The sequence below is a fragment of the Stigmatopora argus genome, chromosome 13 (assembly GCF_051989625.1).
Source record: "Stigmatopora argus isolate UIUO_Sarg chromosome 13, RoL_Sarg_1.0, whole genome shotgun sequence".
Taxonomy (NCBI): domain Eukaryota; kingdom Metazoa; phylum Chordata; class Actinopteri; order Syngnathiformes; family Syngnathidae; genus Stigmatopora; species Stigmatopora argus.
Window position 1 is genome coordinate 11,595,847 of NC_135399.1, and position 18,525 is coordinate 11,614,371.

The window sequence follows — 18,525 nt, forward strand, 5'->3', positions numbered from 1 at the left end:
CTGTAGAATGAAATCTCACTGAATGTCATCATTATTCATTGAATAACTTACCTATTGACTGGGAACAACAGTATTGCTTTGCTGCTTGGTGCCAGGCAAGAATTGAAGTGAGCTAAGGAGTTCCAAGCATTCAAACAGCAGCGATGGAAACAAAATAATCCACAGTGAATCCAATGTCTTTTTTTGTAACATTTCCTAAATAGAAAAGCACAACGTTCACTCAAAAAATTATCAACTTACTTTATAGATCTTTGAATCACTGAGTGTTTACAGCATAGATGATTTTATGCATGGATGACATTCCAGTCTAAAGAGCTGCAAGGAAACATGACATCGGACAATATGGAACACTGGAATTTTCCGTGCAAAGTTTAGGAGAAGATCATGAGCTGTAGGAATGACACTTTTACATTCGAAATATGCAGAGGAATAATACAAGGAACATGGAGAAAGTATTTGGCTCCAAGAACTCAAGTAAGGCGGATATCGACATGCAAAAGGTAAACATGGGGGACTTGGATTTAATATTTAAGGCATCTGGTAGAAAGAAAACAAATAAAACTGTTTGGTGTTTTACAAGTGTGGCTCTGATATAAGGCCCAAAAAGATGAGGAGGAAACAATCAGCTCGCTCATCTTTAGGTGGGGAACCTTCAAGCCGTCATGGGAGCGGGTTTCGCACGGACGAGCCCGCCGATGATCCGTGAACACACCTGGGCCCGGTGCGGCGTCATCACGCGGCCAGCCGCTGAGCTGCCAGCTCCTCGGCGTCATCTCGGTTCTCATTAATCTCAGCCAGCGTGCGGACGAAGCGGCTCCACTCGTCGTTGCGCGGAACGCCGATTTGCTGAGGGGGGGGAGAGCAGGGCCATTATGGTATGAAAGAGATATCTGATCCAATGTTTTAGACTTGTGCCTAGAGATTACTTTTTAAGTCAACTGTGGAAACAGTGAGTATGGACATAAAGAGTACTCCGCCATGATTTTAACTGCAGCATCCAAGAGAAGTTAGGATAACTCACCTCTCCAATGTCGTACACTAGGACCCGTCCGTCCAAGTCTCCCACCGCGATTTCCCTTCCGGAAGGAGTCCATCGAATCCTATTGAGAGCCGGGTTTCCTTCCACGGTCACGCTGGCTGTCGGGACCTGTCAGGAATCGAGTGAAAAACAAAATATGTCGCTTCTAAGTCACTCGTATCTCAAGGCATTTGCCATATTCAAGTATAAACTTCCCATCGGCCTAATGTCTATTGTGTCAGTGGTAATATTGCACCTCTGTGTCATTGTTGAGGTTCCACAGGTCCAGGTGACCCACGCCGTCCACGCAAGCGAACAACGCCGGATGAGTCGGCGACCACATGACGTCGTAAACATAGTCCGAGTTGTCCTCAAACGAGTAGAGCGGCTTGTTGCTCTGCAAGCAGATAAAGAGCAGGTCAGGAAAAAAAGATTGCACTGTAGAATTATTACTAGTTTTTCGATCTTATTTGACGTGCTTGATGTGCAAATGAAGTGAGCGGTCGCATCTTACCTTGGTGCTCCACAGTTTCACAGTCCAGTCAAAAGAAGAAGTCACAAAGAGGTGCGAGAAGTCCAGTGGCCCGGCAGCTGTGTGACAGTGGATGCCTGTGATGGGCCCGTGGTGGCCCTCGAACATCTCACAAATGCCTACTTTGCTGTGGAGCAGCAGATAGATTCAAATATTAGAAACGTGATGAAAAAAAACGAGACTGACCGAATGAAATCCTCCCTTAAAGATGCAATGTGTTGTTCGCCAGAAAAACTGAATTATCCTGAATAATCCTCCATTATGTACTTAATAAAGAAAAGTAATATCTTCATGATATGAAATGAGTTATGACAAATTCACTGAATATTGTAATGTTTCCAATTCCTATTTGTAAAGCATTTCAGAGGTCCCAATGTATTAAAGACTATTATACTTAAATCCAAAGTGTCAATACTAACTCCTCTCCACTGCATATTCCAGAACTGCGATCCAACTGAAGCTCAGATAATTAACCAAGTGGTAAATACTCAGCATGAGTGATGCTTATGCATTATTAAACTGCAATGACAGTATCATTCTATTGTAAATGAGGTGGAAAATGATTGGGCCAATTACCGAGAGGAATATGTGAGCGGCTATCGCCGCTCGGCGCTCTCCCGGCACACTGCAGAATATTTCATTATTTGGTCCCTGGCTAATACGCATCTCAGCAGGGGTTTAGACCTAAGCCGCATTTTCACACTGCTTTTTCATGGAGATGAGCGCAGCTGTTTAATGACAACTACGCTGGATGAGCTGCAAGTTAAATTCCAGCAGGGACGGCTGTAAAAGAAGCTTCTCAGTGTTTAAAGGGGGAAAAACTGAATCACCTCCTCTTCGTGTGTGTACCCTGTTAATGTCAAACAAGCTTTATGTTGCCAACTGACAGCCAGAGAAGAAAAACATGGCTACTTGGCAGGAGTAAAAACTTGAAACTGGAGGAGAGTGGACTGTTGGGATTTTTATGTTGCGCAGTGATGTTTTTTTGACTCTCAGTGTTCCATTTTTGGACAGACCCACCTTCCATGACGACACGACATGTAGACAGAGCCATCCTCGCTGCCCACCACAAAATTGTTGACGTCTCCCAGTGGGAACGACATGGAGGTGACGGCTGCGGTTTTGGACTGCTTAAACACCAGCTCCATGCTGTCCTGTAGGTGGGACGGGCTTTTGTCAACACAAGACCAGCAAAAAATACCCATAAAAAAACGATTAAAAAGCTATTTGTTTTCATAATCTAAATTCATCTGACACATTCCAAAAATATATCACACCTTACAATGTGTGGGCAAGTTGATTTTAGTCAAAATTTGAAAAAAATAAAATAAACATAATGAGAAAATGCTGAAAACTGAAGTAAAAGATTTTGATGAAACAGTTTAGAGAGGATGAACTGACTGGATGTGTGTAATTTACTTGACCATGTGTATTCTGGATGTCAAAACGGATTTAATGTGCGTGTGTTCAAGTCTGAATAGTTTAAATAACATTTTCAGAAAATTACACCTTTCAAATATATCATGTGGTTCTTCAGCTATTCTTACATTTTTGGACTTTGACTCAAGATAACATCTCGCATCTGGATTTGACTTCACGGAACATATTTGTTAACCAATGGTATCAAAGTCCAACTGGAATCCAATTGTTTAACGCCACGACGTACACATTTATCAGGTCACACTAATTGAAGTATGTCACAAGTGTGTACGTATAAGTATGCATCACAATTCTGAGTAAAAATAACAGAGTCAATTCACTTTTGCTTTTTCTAAACATCTGAATTCTCATTGACATGAAAAAAAAAAAAGAAATGCTGTCAAAGTCACGCTTCTGCTTGATGTTTCTCTTCACAAGAATAAAACCACCCAATGTTGTGGGACGGCTGAGGCGCAGTTGTTAAAGTGGGCTGTCCATTGACCAAAGTGTGAGCTGTTTGAATTCTGGGCAAAACACCAAACCATACATTGCTCCTGGTGGCCCTTAATAGCTCCTTGCATGGCACAGCCGTCCATTGGTCTTTGAAAGTGTGCGTGAATGTCAACTTTCCATGCAAAAGCAATTTGTGACGGCTGTCTGCAAAGGCGCTATATAAGTCAAGTTTGCTTGCTTCAACTGCTGATTACTAAAACATTTACACTAAATGGTCAAAGAAAATAATTTTTTGGGTTCTTAAATAATCACTCAACTGCATACCTGCGGCTGTGAGAGCATATCCAGACTCCAGGTGCACATCTTGCCGTCATTGGAGATGCTGATCAAGTTGTTGGCGTTCTGGGTGCCAACCACGTTAACACAGTAAACTGGGTGCTGCACAGAGCGTGACGGCAAGACTTAAAACAAATACTCCAGTGATGAGGCAATACGTCATTTTTAGTTTTAAAGCTTACCGTGTGTGCAGCTGCCGACAAGGGTGTCCTTTGCACAGGAGTCCTCTTATTGCTTCTGTTGTCCCACAGAACAATCTGGCCTGAGTATGTGCCCCCAACCACAACATTTGGGTGGAACTTGGTGAAGGCAGTGGACATAACAGCAGACTGTCAAAGCGAGGAGAAAAAGATTATTAGATAGTCCACAAAAGGACCATTATATATATATATATATATATATATATATATATATATATATATATATATATATATATATATATATATATATATATACACACACATATATACACACACACATACATACATACACATACATATGTATATATATATATACATATGTATATATATATATATATATATATATATATATATATATATATATATATACACACACATACATATATATACACATATATATGTATATATATGCATGTATGCCATGCATATATAGATACATATACATATATATATATGTACATACATATATATACACACATATACATACACATGTATGTATGTGTATATCAGGTTTCTATTGATTGAGTTTAAGCTCTCAACACCTTCTTCAACCAGGACTTGTGATTTAATTGTGCTCTTTGAGCAGTGCGTACAACTCAAATGGCATAAATACAAGTTTTCCTGCACAAGAAAATCACATGTTGTCATGAAACTTCATTTCAAAAAGACTTTGAGGCATCAAGATATTTGTGTTCACACTTCTGTGCAGTTGCATTCATCTTAGCCTGCGACCACATCCGCTTTGCAGGCAAGCAAACATATGTTTCTGCTCAAGCCTCCATACAGGAGTAGCCCCAAGGCAGGCAGCATAATAAGGTTGGACAGCTTCAGGAGCGTTCTTGCAGTTCTCTCCCACGTGCTCGTTAGAACATTGCGCCCCTTGTTTGGATGCCTATGACAAACCGCAACCACCCCACGCACTCTTAAGCGTTGCACAATTCTCGGATTCCATCCAAGGCCTGCGCCATAGGCGCTTTTCCGGTGCCCAAAGAGCACGTGTGTGAGCATAGATGTGGTGGAGGTGGATGCTGACATACTGAACTCACACTGTGGATTAAGACGTGAGGTGGAGGGGGCAGGGTGGTCGTCATGACTACACTCTTGTCGTGTAGCAAGCCCAACGTGTGGATGAGGGGGAGGGAAGCGATTAAAGTGCTTTCAGTACCTGACAGTGGAAGACGTACTCCGGCGTGTTCTTCTTGTACTTCATGTTCCACACTAAGGCAACGCCATCGGGCTCGTGAGGAGCGTCCATGTTGTTGTTGTAAGAAGCGACCAGAAGTTCAGGATACTAAAGAAAGCATAAAGATAGGAGGGGTCACAAAGGTGAAGCAGACTCAGTGTGCTTCTTTCAAAACAGAGGAATTACTTTTTTGGCAAGCGTGGGGTGATGTAAATAAGGTTACCTTAAAGAATTTGTGAAATGTAGTTTTGATACACAATTACAAGTTAGAAGGACATGTATTTCCCATTAGGCAGGTAAATACATTGAACGAAAAGCTGACATTCAATCAGTGTCACAAGTCATTGCAGAATCATGCATGAAATAACTCTGGATGCCAAAGGAAAGAAATCATTACGGTCTCTGACTAAGTGACAATTTCGGAGGGACATTAAACTCATTCCTGTGGGACTTGTGGCTCAAAGTATGAAATGCTGTCAAGCTCCAGCTATGTAAGCATGAAGCATAATGGCCTAGTAAAGTTAAGTTGTTTGCAAAGCCAATTAGTAGCTTTCTTCAAAATACACTACTATTTGTATGGAAAGGACAGAAATTTTAGACATTGCTTAAACACTTGAGAATTAAAATACACTTGAGTTTTAGAAGGGACGAGTTTAGTATGGAAGAACTTGATAACTTTGATTAACAATGAACATCAACATAGACTGTGACCTAGGTCAACTTGTCCGAAATAATTTGTTTAAGTTGCAAAGGGGACACAAACTCCCCACTTTTGTGTATTCCAGGTTCTTGTAGGAGTTTTAGCAATGTGCCTTCTTAGCTTAATTGTAAAAAAGTGTGTAGAAGAGACCTGTGGTGACCAATCCAGGCAAGTGACAACACGGTGTTTGGACCAGCGTTCATCCATGAATTGTCTATTGAGTGAAAGTTTTGTTGCACCCTGGATTTCACTGCAAATGAAAGAGAACAACACAAGAGCCCATTAAATCCTTCTTAAAGAGAAATGTGTACAAACACTTGTGATGAAATGATTACCCCTCCTTCTCCTCCAGGTCACGACCACTGTAGTCAAAAAAAAGGTCAACATGCTCTGACAGAGCCCGCTCGATGATGCGAGTGCTGTGGTCGAAAAAATTCACAAAGTCCTCCGAGTGCAAAATCTGCAGTTTCTCTTCCTCAGTCAGCTCGTGAAGGGTTGCTGTGTGCGCGAACAAGGTTTAACTAATCAAGATTTTTCTTCTAACTCATACATTTTCTGATGTATTGGCTGAATTATTTTTGTCGAAAAATTATTATGTATGTCTGTCAACACTGATTAGACTAGGAATTTTATGAACAACAAAATACAGTTTCTCAAAGAAACCTACACATTCCCATTTTGTAAAGATCTTGTGAACACTTCATTGTTAATAACACTCGTTTAGTAGAACTTATCAGATTGTGGTTGATGTGTCAATCAACTATGCATTTATAATAACTTTAGGTACCTTCTTCCTCCTCTTTGAGGTCTGGCTTCTCAGTCTGAACCTCAACTACGGGCTGGGGTACAGCAACTTCTTCCTCTTCCTCATCTGGGGATCAGAAAGAAAATATTAAGCCACATTTCTACAGACTATATTTAGTTAAAGGCCTGCCCAACACGTATTGATTGTGTTCGTCCCAACGGTAATTATCTTGCTTTATAAAGTCAAAGGACAAAAAAAGGCTACATTTTCAAGTAAGCAAAATTCCCATGATGAGACAAATTTAAGTGCCAGTACTGTTTTAGGCCCTTACATGCTTATATGTCAGATTGTTCTGCTTATTGGTCACACTTTGGCTACCAAGAGAAAAGAGCGAAAATGGATCCAAGCAGGCTTCGTCAAAGTCTCAGACAAAGAACGTCAAAAAAAAGTCAACATGCTGAACAGGTCAAGAAACTATAACAATTTCAAGCATACTTTCCTAGTTACTTTTTGACCTGTATCAAGTGTACCAGCATTTATGTGCTGCCATACCCGCCAAGTCGTGCTTGTAAGCGGTGACATTTTGGGTTTTTTAAGCGTCCCATTATGAGGTCTAAGAAATGCGCGATTTACATACTGTGTGTAACCGCATTTCACATGAAGGTCTTTGTACTAGGTGTTGTCTATTAAGCTGTAACAAATATTCTTTTATACATTCAAAATAATTACATACAAACACTTTGGTGCCTCAAAAGAACAAACGGTGGCACCTGTTTTCACCTGTCTTCCACATCCCCTATTCTGTTCTTTCAATATAAGCTTCTCCCACGATTATGGCTAGTGCAAAGGACTTTTGTATCAGATTATGCAAGTGTGCCTCGCATTTGTTCGGTTTGTCGACCACGATGTCGCCTTTTCAAAGAGATGCTGTCTCAAAAGCAGCGAGGTTGTCATTTGTGTTAAATGGACAGAGCGCAGCGGGTGTCTTGTTGTCACAGGGAGCCCTGTTTTTCCCAGCTGTTAATGAGACTCAAGCCATTCAAAGGCCAGTCTAGTTGTCAGTGTAGCTGTTTGCTCAGGGTCCCAGAGGCTGCTTGGCCCCTTCTGAAGGCAACGGGGCAACGGGGCAGAGGGGGCCGAGCAGGTGCCCGGGTCCGTCGCATTGGTCCGGCCAGATGACGGCATGGTGCAAAGGCAGATGGCGATGTCGGGATTGTCTCGTGCTCTTCAGAAGTGGCAAGGGGATGGGCACAGAGGTTTTCCACACGGCTGCTCCGAGACAAGCATTCCCCTCCCCTGAAGGGCAAGCCTGTGTAATTACCATCCTAGCAGGAGGTCCTGAAACTTCTATTCAAGCTCAGATAATGTACAACAAACTACAGGCAAGACCAGCTGGCAAACTGCACATTGCTTGTACCTCAAAGCGGGTGGAAGGTTCTTTCAAATTGCATCTCGTAGAGACGGTATACAGACCCGGTTTGAAAATCGAAATCATTTTAAAAATAGCCCAAAAAATAGGAGGGGGGGTCAGGGCTGATACATGCAAGCATTTATCTTAGTCTTATGGCTTATGTGGCACAACAGCACTGCAGGTCAAAATTTCCTACCCACTGAGATAATCTAAATGATAATGTCATCTGTCACTTTGCTTGTGAAGTGATTTATCCTCTTTTCAAATGGGAGAAGAGCTTCAAGGAAAAGCGTTATTGGGCGCACTGATGAGTTTACTGGTTTGAAGACACGTGCCATTTCAGTGCTCGGCCATATGCTTTGCAACCAACAGGGGAAGGTTAAAATCTTTTCTTTCAAGGGCCTCAATCAGGCTTAAAGGAAAACAGTAATCACTGTCTTTCAGCCGGACCCGGCCGCACGCGTCTGCCTTTCCCTGGCGAGGCAGCCCGAGCAATCAACCTGCCAGGCATTAGGGAGCGGATAGACAATCTGAAAATAAAGGGTATAATGCACCTGCCATCCAAAATGGCCATTTTGAGAAAAGCTAGTGATCCTGGTGACCCCGCTGGGGATGTGCCGAGGGTGGAGGGGGGTACTATAGAGCGCGGCAAAGGTGGGTGGCGAAGGAAAGAGGGAGGAGGGGGTTACATTTAACAGAATTCACTCGGATCATCGATGTCCTATATCCCGACACCTCCTCTAAAAGACCCTATTATGGCTTTCGCACCACTTAAGAAATAAAAGCTTTTTCGGGGAGCAAGTGCAAAAGGTGGGTTTTGTACAACATATTAAGCACAGCTAGCGATGTATGAGAATACAACTAAATGACCTTTGCTCTGAGCTGCAGGTGTCTTCCTCTTTTGCAGAGTTTACGTGGCACAAAAGTCTGGAAGCATTACATGCAGACCACTTTGCAAAAAAAACCACAGGCTTTTACTTGGCTACCTTTGCCATCCAGGCTAATCACTAAAGCCCACAGTGGGGAAGATCGTTTCTTGTTTCCCGAAATAAGAGGCTTTGAACACCACTTTCTTACGTTAGACAAATCTGCGATTAATTCTTGCAAATGGCACGTCTCAAATTTACGGATCACAGTGAGCCAGTGCAAATTTCAGAAAACAGACAATTGGTAGAATAATGACAGTTGCATAAAAATACCTTTTATCGTAATTTGAAGCATCATTGAGTCAAATGGCAAAATGTTTGTACTGATGCCAGTGAAATGAACTACAAGATTTCATTGCAGCGATTAATGACTTCCAAGTACAAAAAAATTGATAAATGATCATTAAAACTATAAAACAAAAACAAGAAAATGGTAAGCTTTCTTGTTAAAAAAATAGTCTTTTTGAAGTTAAAAGAAACTCCGGTCCAACATTGATTGATTATGTCCTAAGACTGAGACCACTGAAAAAAGGCTTATACCGAGCATGTTAATGAATGAAAAAGTAATAATGTGCAGTGAGGGTGCACCACTGATTGGTAAATTATAACCATACAGCAAAGCGAGTGCATATTCGCATCTCTTCATACAATAGGTATTTAATCATTAAGTACATAAAAGCCAACTAAAACTCTCAAGTGGCACTTTAGATGAGAAGGCCACTAAAGGCTTTTGTGATTTGAAGTTGTGACCTTGCTCAGTGATTACAACAAGCCTATCCCATTAAAAACTGGATTTGCTCAACTGACAAGCCTTTTGGAGCACTGCACCAGTCTAAGCAACCCACAACATCAGCCCATTACCACACCACACCCTCCAGCAATAAATCTGAATCTGTAATTACCACCTCTTGTTAAAGAGTGCATCCTGATTCTGCCTATCACTAAACATTAATGCACACCGGGAACAACATAAAAGAATAATTCATCAAATCCAACGTAATAATGAGTGAATTTCATATAATTCAATGAAATGCAACAACTTTCATTAAAAAAAGACTTGATCTTCCCAAATCCTTCCAACGATAGGGTAATTTCAAGGAATAATTTCATGTCACGACAGTCTTCAGATGAGTAGTCCATGTTTGGTCATTTTTCCAATTTCAGCTAGTTCTCTTGGTGAAAATCGAAAACATTGACCGAATGGCACATTTCCACGACATTCGATTTAAGAGATAGGTGCTTCTCTGATCGGCAAACTACTTTTTTTAACGATCAAGATTCAGGATCAAATAATCGCCCACCCATAGTCTCAAGACATATTTTTAACAGTGGCTAGATTATGTGTCACTCCTCAATCTGTGACACTTCCTCAAAGATGCCGTGCACTAAGGCCGTTTGCGATTCACATCTGCAGGGGCCATCCGTTAGTGTGCCACCGCCCGCTGACCTTGAAAGTGGCGCTTTGTCGTGTCCCCTCCTTTTGACAACATGATAAATCACTCAATCAGAAAACATGCCTGACGCTACACTGCACATGGAAATGCACAGAGGGGAGTGTGCGAGAAGCGAGGTGGATTCAGGCCTCATAAGCGATGGCGTGAAAATGCACAGTGTCACTGAATGCGTGTTGTTATGTGAGGCGAAGGGACAAGACAGGGAAGCTTGGGATTTGATGAAATGATTACATAGTTGTGTTGAGGCAAAAAAAGGTTTTGTGCTGAACAGCTGGAAGAGCCCATCGTTTGTTTAACAGAATTTCACAACGCTTTTAAATAGTCCAGAGTAAAAAGGAACGTGAATCGTTTCGAATCAATTTCCATCTTTTTTCTACTCTTGACATTGGCTGCAGAAAACGTGCGCATTGCTTAAAATCCTAAACAGGCTTTTAACGATGCTGAAAAGGATGTGTTCAATGATGCAATTGAAGGAACCGGACGGCAAAAATGACAGCTTTGCACTATGATTAATTTAGAAGACCTGTAGATAGCTTGGACATCTCGTCAGAGGAACGGGGGGTGAGGATTAATATCTCGAAACTCAAATGAGAATGCCCTTCACTATCTGCCTTGATAAAGAATAGTCAACTGGATATATAATAGCATGTGTGAACAAATAGACACTAGAAAAATCTAAAATCTCTGTATAGAAAGTACTATTTTACATACTATTTTTACATATAGTCCAGTTTGTTCTGACTATATTTATGCCTTTTTCCAACATCCCAATCCTCATTCACAATCACTTAAGGAACATACTTGTGCACTCATTTGTTAGTGTTTTTTTTCATTTCTTTCAAAAATGAGTAGCTTGTGTACTACAATTATTTGTATTAAGTTATTTTGAGAATTCTTCAATCATTATGTTCCAATAAGCTATTTGCAATAAAATGGAGGTGGTTGGGTCACAGTAAGGGTAATTACAGATACCTTGAACATGGATAGTATTGGGATTTGTAGTTATTTATAGCCTTTTTTTTCTACTGCCGTTCCGGTCAGCTTTTTTGTTTTGTTTTTTGCATTGCCCCCATATTTCAAGTTGTTCACAATTTGAGTGCATTCACATATTACCTTCTTTTTGCTGCGTCACAACAGGGGTCTGGGTCTCTTTTGTATATGACACAGTCTCGCGTGGAGGGAAATCCACCTGTGTGACTTTGGCCATCGCCAGCTTTGAAGATCCCCGCCTAAAAGCAGAACACCATTTAAACACAACATAAGCCAGAATAGCAGGAAAAAAGACCCTCACCTCCTCAAATGGAATGGCACCGTTTGCGCATTAGCTTTAAGCCAAATGTAAAAAGGATCAAGTCTCATGTACATGCACAACTTAATTTGAGCCACGAAAAGTATGCAATCATGCCATAGATTGAGAGAAGGGAAAAATGACCAGGAAAGGAGAGAAGAGAGTGTCCAGTACCCCAGCTCAAAATCAGAGTGAAGTTGTAGAGTGGACGGATCAGAGTCCCAGTGTAGAGTCCTGGTTAGTGTCACAGCAACGACGCAGCATTAGTGAAAGGCACAGGCCAACACAAACCAGGAGAGCAAACACAGTTAGCATCATGTTGCGCAACATGCACATTAACAAGAGTATTGGGTGCATGCCGATTGTTTTTTTTTTTAAGACAAGAAAAACATTTGAAGTTTCAAGTATGAAATTATAGTCATACAAGAGGAATGTGTAAATATTAAATAGTTAATTGTATTGAGCAAAAAGTTTGTTCTCCATTCTGGTTCAATTAAGCACCTTGTGTGTGTAGTACTTTCTCAGTAGCTGATAAGAATTTACCATTCTACATATAAGTGATTATTAGATAAGTATTCATACTGATGATGAAGATGCTGAACACTATTTCATTGTTAATGAAATAAATCTAAGTGTAATTTGATCAGATCATCAACATTCATGTTACTTCAGCTATCTGTTTATGACAACTTTACATTACAAATAAATATTCACTAAAAATCCTTACTTTATCTCATAATTATTGTCTCACTTTTTTTCCCATAATTAACATCAACTTCCAGTAACACTGATTTAGTGCAATAAGAGAAGAATTTCTATTTCACTAGTTTGGCAAAAGGAATTTCCCCCAAAAAATTAAACGGAAAAAAAACATGGAAGAAGGATACAAGTTGAACCCCCCACTCCCCCGTTATTGTGTAGGCGTATGACAGCAATCCAAAAGTGTGTAATAGTCAATAGTGAATTCTCATTTTTCTTAGCAGACACCAACAAAAGAGGGGGTTGGAAGTTACAGTCTGGACCGTTTCATCTTGCAAAAAAATTCAACTCAACTTCCCTGCTGATTGACATGCGAGGTGTGAATGTGCCCACACACACGTTAGGGGGTGTCTCCAAAAAATAAAAGCACAAACTCACAAGAGAGCTTGCAAATGTGTTCATGTGCAACCGGGATTGTGTGACACCAAAGGAGAAGAGAGTTGTGTAGACAGGCAGAAGGCCCAAGTGGAGCGCCGAGCCGAGCCTCAGGTAGAAAACATGACCTCCATGTGTGTAGGAAATGGCCTTGCCGGAGAGGGAAGTGAGTCAACGTGTGTCTGGGGGGGTTTGAGGGGAACTGCTCTCTAAGCCTGATGGGACATTGGGGGAGCTTGAATTTCAGCCTAGGGAAGGAGCTCTAATTAGGGGTTAAGAAGTCCCCCAGGCATCACAACAGCCTGCTGTTTTATTGTTAAATGAGGATCACGCTAAATCAACGGCACATAAATCAAATAAACAAGCACTGGGCTGGAATAAACTTTTCAACTATTACTGTAATTCACTACTACTGCAGGGGAGAGTTATGTTCTTTTATTACAGAGTTTGAGCCTATATACATGCGCATGTGTGATTATCGTGTGTACCTTGATCCCACGGCTCCATCCGAGTCCTGACTCCCGGTCTCGCTTAAGGTCTCAACCGATTTGGCAGTTGGAGACATGGGAGGGGGGACTACAGAGATAAAAAAAAAAATCCAGATAAAACATTTACATTCAAATTTCATGAGACTGTTGCAACAGAAAAGTCAAAATACATTGGTTCTGCCATTCCAAATTTTGTCTTAAAACCCAGTCCACATCTTGAGAGCATTAGTACTCTTGAGCAGAAAGTGTAATAATTTGCATCAAATGTTCTTAAAAATAAATACTCCAGCAACTAGAAGTAGTCACAAACAAGACTTCAATCTGTGTCTAGAGGTAAATTAAGCACATTTCACCAGTTTCGTTAAATAGATCTTTTCTGCCTCCTGCTGGTTGCAAAGTGAACCAGTTTTAAATAAAAGACAATCACAGAGGACTTCAGCACAACTGCAGAAAAACTTCATTTCAATTCTATTTCCGAAAATTATTTGAGTGTTAAGAGCAGGGGGGAATAATCACAGGTGACACTGGAAATAAAAAGTATCATGAGAATAATTCATGAATTGCTGCAAGTACTCATTAGGCCTAAATTTCACATTGAAACAGTAAACGGAGAGGAAATCATTATCATCATGTTATTGAATTATTTCCTCAGTATATACTGGTCTACAGTATGTATGTATGATTCTTGTTGTATGGAAACTTGTAATGCTGTGAGGACATTTTTTATCAGTTTGATGATGATGATGATGATAAGTGGGTTATTAGTAGAACAATAAGAACTGAAGATATTGGCTACATGTTGACACTTACCACCAGAAACATCTGAGGTTATGCCAAAACTTTGCAACAGGGCATCAGCTTCACTCCGCTTCTTCTCCAAGTCAGACTCTTCATGGTGAACGGCAGTTTCCTTCAGTATTTCTGCCTTCATAATGAAACAATAAGATTGCGACAATTACAAAGATTTCATAAAATAAAGTAGAAATTACAAAATTTGTTGTATATGTCATGGAATTTTCTCAACAAAGACATTCTTATCTTATTGTCATACTATTCATGTGTACTGAATCTTTGAAATACACTTGTGTTTACACCATACCTCCTTCTTTTTACGTTCCTCCTCCTTTCTTTTCTTTTCCTCTCTGATTTGAGCCAAGCGTTGCTTCTTCCTTTCTAGCTCCGCTTTGAGTTCACTTTTTTCAGACATGATGCCACAGCTGGGAAACAAACAAAGTGAGATTTATTCATAGCAATGCTCACCAAACAGAGGGAAATAATCAGAAGTGACACTGGAAATAACCACACAGAACCACACTAATTTAGGCATTGCCAAACAATTACTGCCTTTTAAACACAAGTGCAATTTGGGTAAAATTATGTTTTATCATTGTGTATTTGGCAGGGATCTACAGCTACATTAGATATTTTGGTTGAGAATGTTTGAAGGATAGTATGCATACTACTGTCGAAACTCCTTAAGTACAATTTTAGAAATTCATCATCTGATACATTGAACATATATGTATGTTTAAGAAAAATCAGCAATCTGAAAAATATTTACTTGTTAATGAACAGTGAAATCTCCGAAGACAGTTGTGGCAAAAGCCCCCCCACCCTTATAGTTTAACAACATTCTTCCCAAAAAACAATTTCTACTTATTTGACATCCCTCAATCATATAAAATAATAATATACAAGGAAACAGAAGTTTGACAGCATGATTTCAATTCAGCTTCCTCTTCATTTGACCACAGTGTAGCCATTGTTTTGCTAGTGAACATGACAAAAAAACGTAGAACGTATGAATAAGCTCAGATAAATGTGTTTGCAAATCAAGCATACAATATGATAAATAGCCTAAACATCTATTTCTTGCGAGATGTCGCGCGATACGATCGATAAAGCAATTAGCTACACCAGATAGCATAGCTCCACAGTGCTGTCTGTCATGTGCTCGCAGTCAATGATCAGCGACTAAACAAAGCGCCTACCCTGCGTAAACTAGGATAAAGAACATGCATATAACATACGTGTGCTATTCCAGGTAAAGGCGAGACTCATGAAAGAATTCAAACCTTCAACTCAGTTTCGGCCCGGGGTGTCTTTAGAAAAAGTCAAAACAAACGAGCGTCCTGTCAGGTACGGCTCCCGAGGAGGCACAAAATAGGCGTCACGCGTTCCATTTTTTTATGTATAAAAACAAACACAAGAAAACGTTTATGATAGCTCCTAACCAATACCTAAGGCTCACTTTAATAAAAAGAATGCAAAATATTGCTGATCGTTTTATAGAACAAAAAAAGTTTGCTATTCCCCTTGGTCTTGTACTAAGTACTGTACATATGACTGCTGGAAGAGTACAGAAATAAGACATTTATTATGATATATCCTACATTTCAAATAAAACTAGTTTATTCCACAAATTCAATCTGTTTAGGAATTTAAAACCAACTGTATTCAAAAGTATTGTAAAAGACTCACATTAGAAAACATTTTTTTTTATTTGAAGATATGCAAAATACCTGAAATATCAGACTATAAGGCTACCACAAAATTTGTGGAGTGTAGTGAAGTTTGTCATTCTTACTGGCACAATTTCCATTTATATGAAATAGAACAAAACACCTTCAACAGCTACTGTAAAAATGACAAATATAAACGTACAATAGAAGATACAAATGAGCTACCAATGACAAATGACCAATTTAAAAGGTCTACACATTCAGGCTGAATGGGAGATGTTTCCACCACTAGTTTATTTATTAAAATTCAGTTGACCTGGTCATCAAATTTATTACTTCTCCTGCGGACCTCCCCAAGGGCTTCTTCACCCTCTGCTCCATCTGAGAGTTGAGACAAGACTGGGCCCACTTTTGGATCAACTTCACTGCCCCTCTCGGAATGCAAACTATGCAAGAACTGTTCACTGGGCCGTTTCCAAGACTGTCGAGTGGCAATCCAAAAGATGAGTGCTCCAAAAATCACAAGGAGGAGTCCCAGAGTGTTCACAAATATCGCCTGCGGTGGTAAATCCTTATATTTTGGGTCAGTACTCCTACAATGAGATAGAAGTTATTTTTTAGCATTTCTGCAAAACATGATAAAGTATCTTTTTGTTTGTACTTACAGGCTGAATATGAGTTTCTCAGTGATGCCCATGAGCGCCGCGGCTATAACTGAACCAAAGAGGAGAAGGCCACTGTAGGTATGAATGGGCATAAAGGCTGCTCTCCAGGATACAGGAGTAAATGGCATCAAATACATGCCAACCCCCAAAACAAGCTGCGTAAAACCGTAAGCACTCTTCAATTATAAAAAAATAATAAAGTTTCCGCATTGGGTAAATACGTAATTACATACATACATAATAAGCCCTAATTTTAGAGAATTTCAACGCACCCAAATAATAATCAGACACCGTGCACAGGGCTATGGCTAAATTACGAACTGTTGGCATTACTAATTGGCATTAAAAAATGCAATATATTTACTTGTAGACCGTACAGCATTACAGCTGCCAAACCCAGCCAGCTGTGTAGACTGTACATGTTGGGGATTCCAGCATCGTTATGGAAGTCGAAAACAGCTACCGTAGCCACAACAGCAGAAATAAAGGCCACCAAGTTCAAGGTGGCATGGACGAACTTCATGGTAAGTTTACTGTACTTCCAGGTCCATGGCAGTCTGTAGACGATGATGGCTGCAAGAGAAACAGCTAATGTATAATAAGGTCAAATAATACTTAAATTTGACTGTTAGTCTTCAACAACTTTGCAAACATAGACAAGCCACTGCATCCAGTTGAAATTGCTATTTCTTTGTCAAAAATATTTGTTGAACATTTTAACCTCTAATAAAAGGTATGGTTTACATTATTTTACAAGCTGAAACACTTATACATATGTAAAATACTTATGTACATACTTGTACATAGATTTTTTTCTATATAAAATTAGGAAGGTTGCCCGGCGGGCGAGTGGTTAGCGTGTCGGCATCACAGTTCTGGGGCCGGGGGTTCGATCCCAGGTGGGTCCTCACTGTGTGGAGTTTGCATGTTCTCTGGGGGCTTGCGTGGGTTTTCTCCAGGTACTCTAGTTTTCTCCCACATCCCAAAAACATGCCAGGTAGGCTTGTTGAAGAGTCAAAATTCCCCCCAAGTATGATTGGTTGTCCTTTGTCTCCCTGTGCCATGCAGTTGACTGGCCACTGATTCAGTGCCCCCCTTCTGGTGCCCATAATTAGCTGGGATAAGCTCTAGCACCCCCGTGACCCTTCTGAGGATAAGCGGCTCATAAAAAAAGAATGAATAAAATGATGAAAGGTAAAGTTAGATTTCAATGCTAGTTTTCAATTGTTTGGACCACTAAAACATGGAATTATTTTAGTAAAAGAACAAACTGACACTTGTTGCACATTTAAAATAAGCTAAAAAATGATATTTAATGATATTCAGTTGCAAGACATGCTTCATATTAGGGGGAAAGCGTTCACGAGTCAAATGAGGTGTAACAAATGGATGCGATTTCATCATTCGAGCTCTTTTACCACTTAACACGTTTAAAAACAATGCAGTGCTGCGCTCGTCTTACTTTTAGCTACATTTCAAGTCGTGTTTCCTAGCCACGCCCATTTCTGCACGATCCCGATCACAAATACGCAACATCAGGATGAATGGCGCGTGCAACAACATTAACATCGAATCGGATGCATTCTTGAGTTCCAGGAAAAAATAATAAAAGCTCCAAACTCACCCAGACCCTGCAGAAAGATAAACCCGCAGATGTTCAAGAGCGGATGCCAGTTAAATTCGGCCAGTTTTCCGTCCCAGGCCAGACCCCCTTGATAGTAAAGAACCCATCTTATAACGAATACGATGGCAATAAAGCCCGCAATGCCGGCAGAGGACAAAATGAGAAGAAACTCTTTATAGTTGTCCATGATCGCCTCCTTTCTAGAACGAGACTGTCGTGGAGTGGGAGCTGGATGAGGAAGACGATGATGAAGGGTCGCATTCTGTTTAGGACAGACTTGAGGTCACGTGAGGTTGGGGCGTTTTGTAACTTGGCTGCTGGCTAAAGTCCAATAACTTTTGTAAAAAAAAAAAAAGAACTAACCCAATCTTACTTTAAGTAATGTAAGTGCAGAATTATTATGCAAGTTATTTTTTCCCCTGCCGATTAAAAAATAATGTTCCAACGAATTTATAAGGGCAATTATACTACTATAAATATCTACACA

General features: G+C 40.3%; 2 protein-coding genes across 5 annotated transcripts; both read right to left on the minus strand.

The window, feature by feature from the left end:
* Positions 1–215: 215 nt before the first annotated feature.
* Positions 216–15,439, minus strand: LOC144086776 (dynein, cytoplasmic 1, intermediate chain 2a-like). 4 transcript variants are annotated; one of them, XM_077616874.1, is made up of 17 exons: positions 15,363–15,439; positions 14,387–14,504; positions 14,098–14,212; positions 13,288–13,375; positions 11,840–11,899; positions 11,491–11,606; positions 6,629–6,712; positions 6,177–6,339; positions 5,992–6,091; positions 5,124–5,249; positions 3,941–4,087; positions 3,747–3,860; positions 2,571–2,704; positions 1,533–1,677; positions 1,275–1,415; positions 1,022–1,147; positions 216–846 (listed from the first exon to the last, which is right to left on the minus strand). In XM_077616874.1, the coding sequence occupies exons 2-17, from the start codon at positions 14,492–14,494 to the stop codon at positions 733–735; spliced, it is 1,881 nt and encodes a 626-aa protein (XP_077473000.1). In that variant the 5' UTR covers positions 14,495–14,504; positions 15,363–15,439; the 3' UTR covers positions 216–732. The 4 variants fall into 4 exon arrangements, with proteins under 4 accessions (XP_077473000.1, XP_077472998.1, XP_077472999.1 ...); XM_077616872.1 differs by having other exon boundaries at positions 11,810–11,899; XM_077616873.1 differs by having other exon boundaries at positions 11,810–11,899; positions 15,318–15,431.
* A 325-nt stretch (positions 15,440–15,764) lies between these two features.
* cybrd1 (cytochrome b reductase 1) lies at positions 15,765–18,334 on the minus strand. The gene is made up of 4 exons (XM_077617181.1): positions 18,039–18,334; positions 16,779–16,987; positions 16,415–16,569; positions 15,765–16,342 (listed from the first exon to the last, which is right to left on the minus strand). Exons 1-4 carry the CDS (start codon positions 18,223–18,225, stop codon positions 16,057–16,059), a joined length of 837 nt encoding a protein of 278 aa, XP_077473307.1. The 5' UTR covers positions 18,226–18,334; the 3' UTR covers positions 15,765–16,056.
* Between the last annotated feature and the right edge of the window lie 191 nt (positions 18,335–18,525).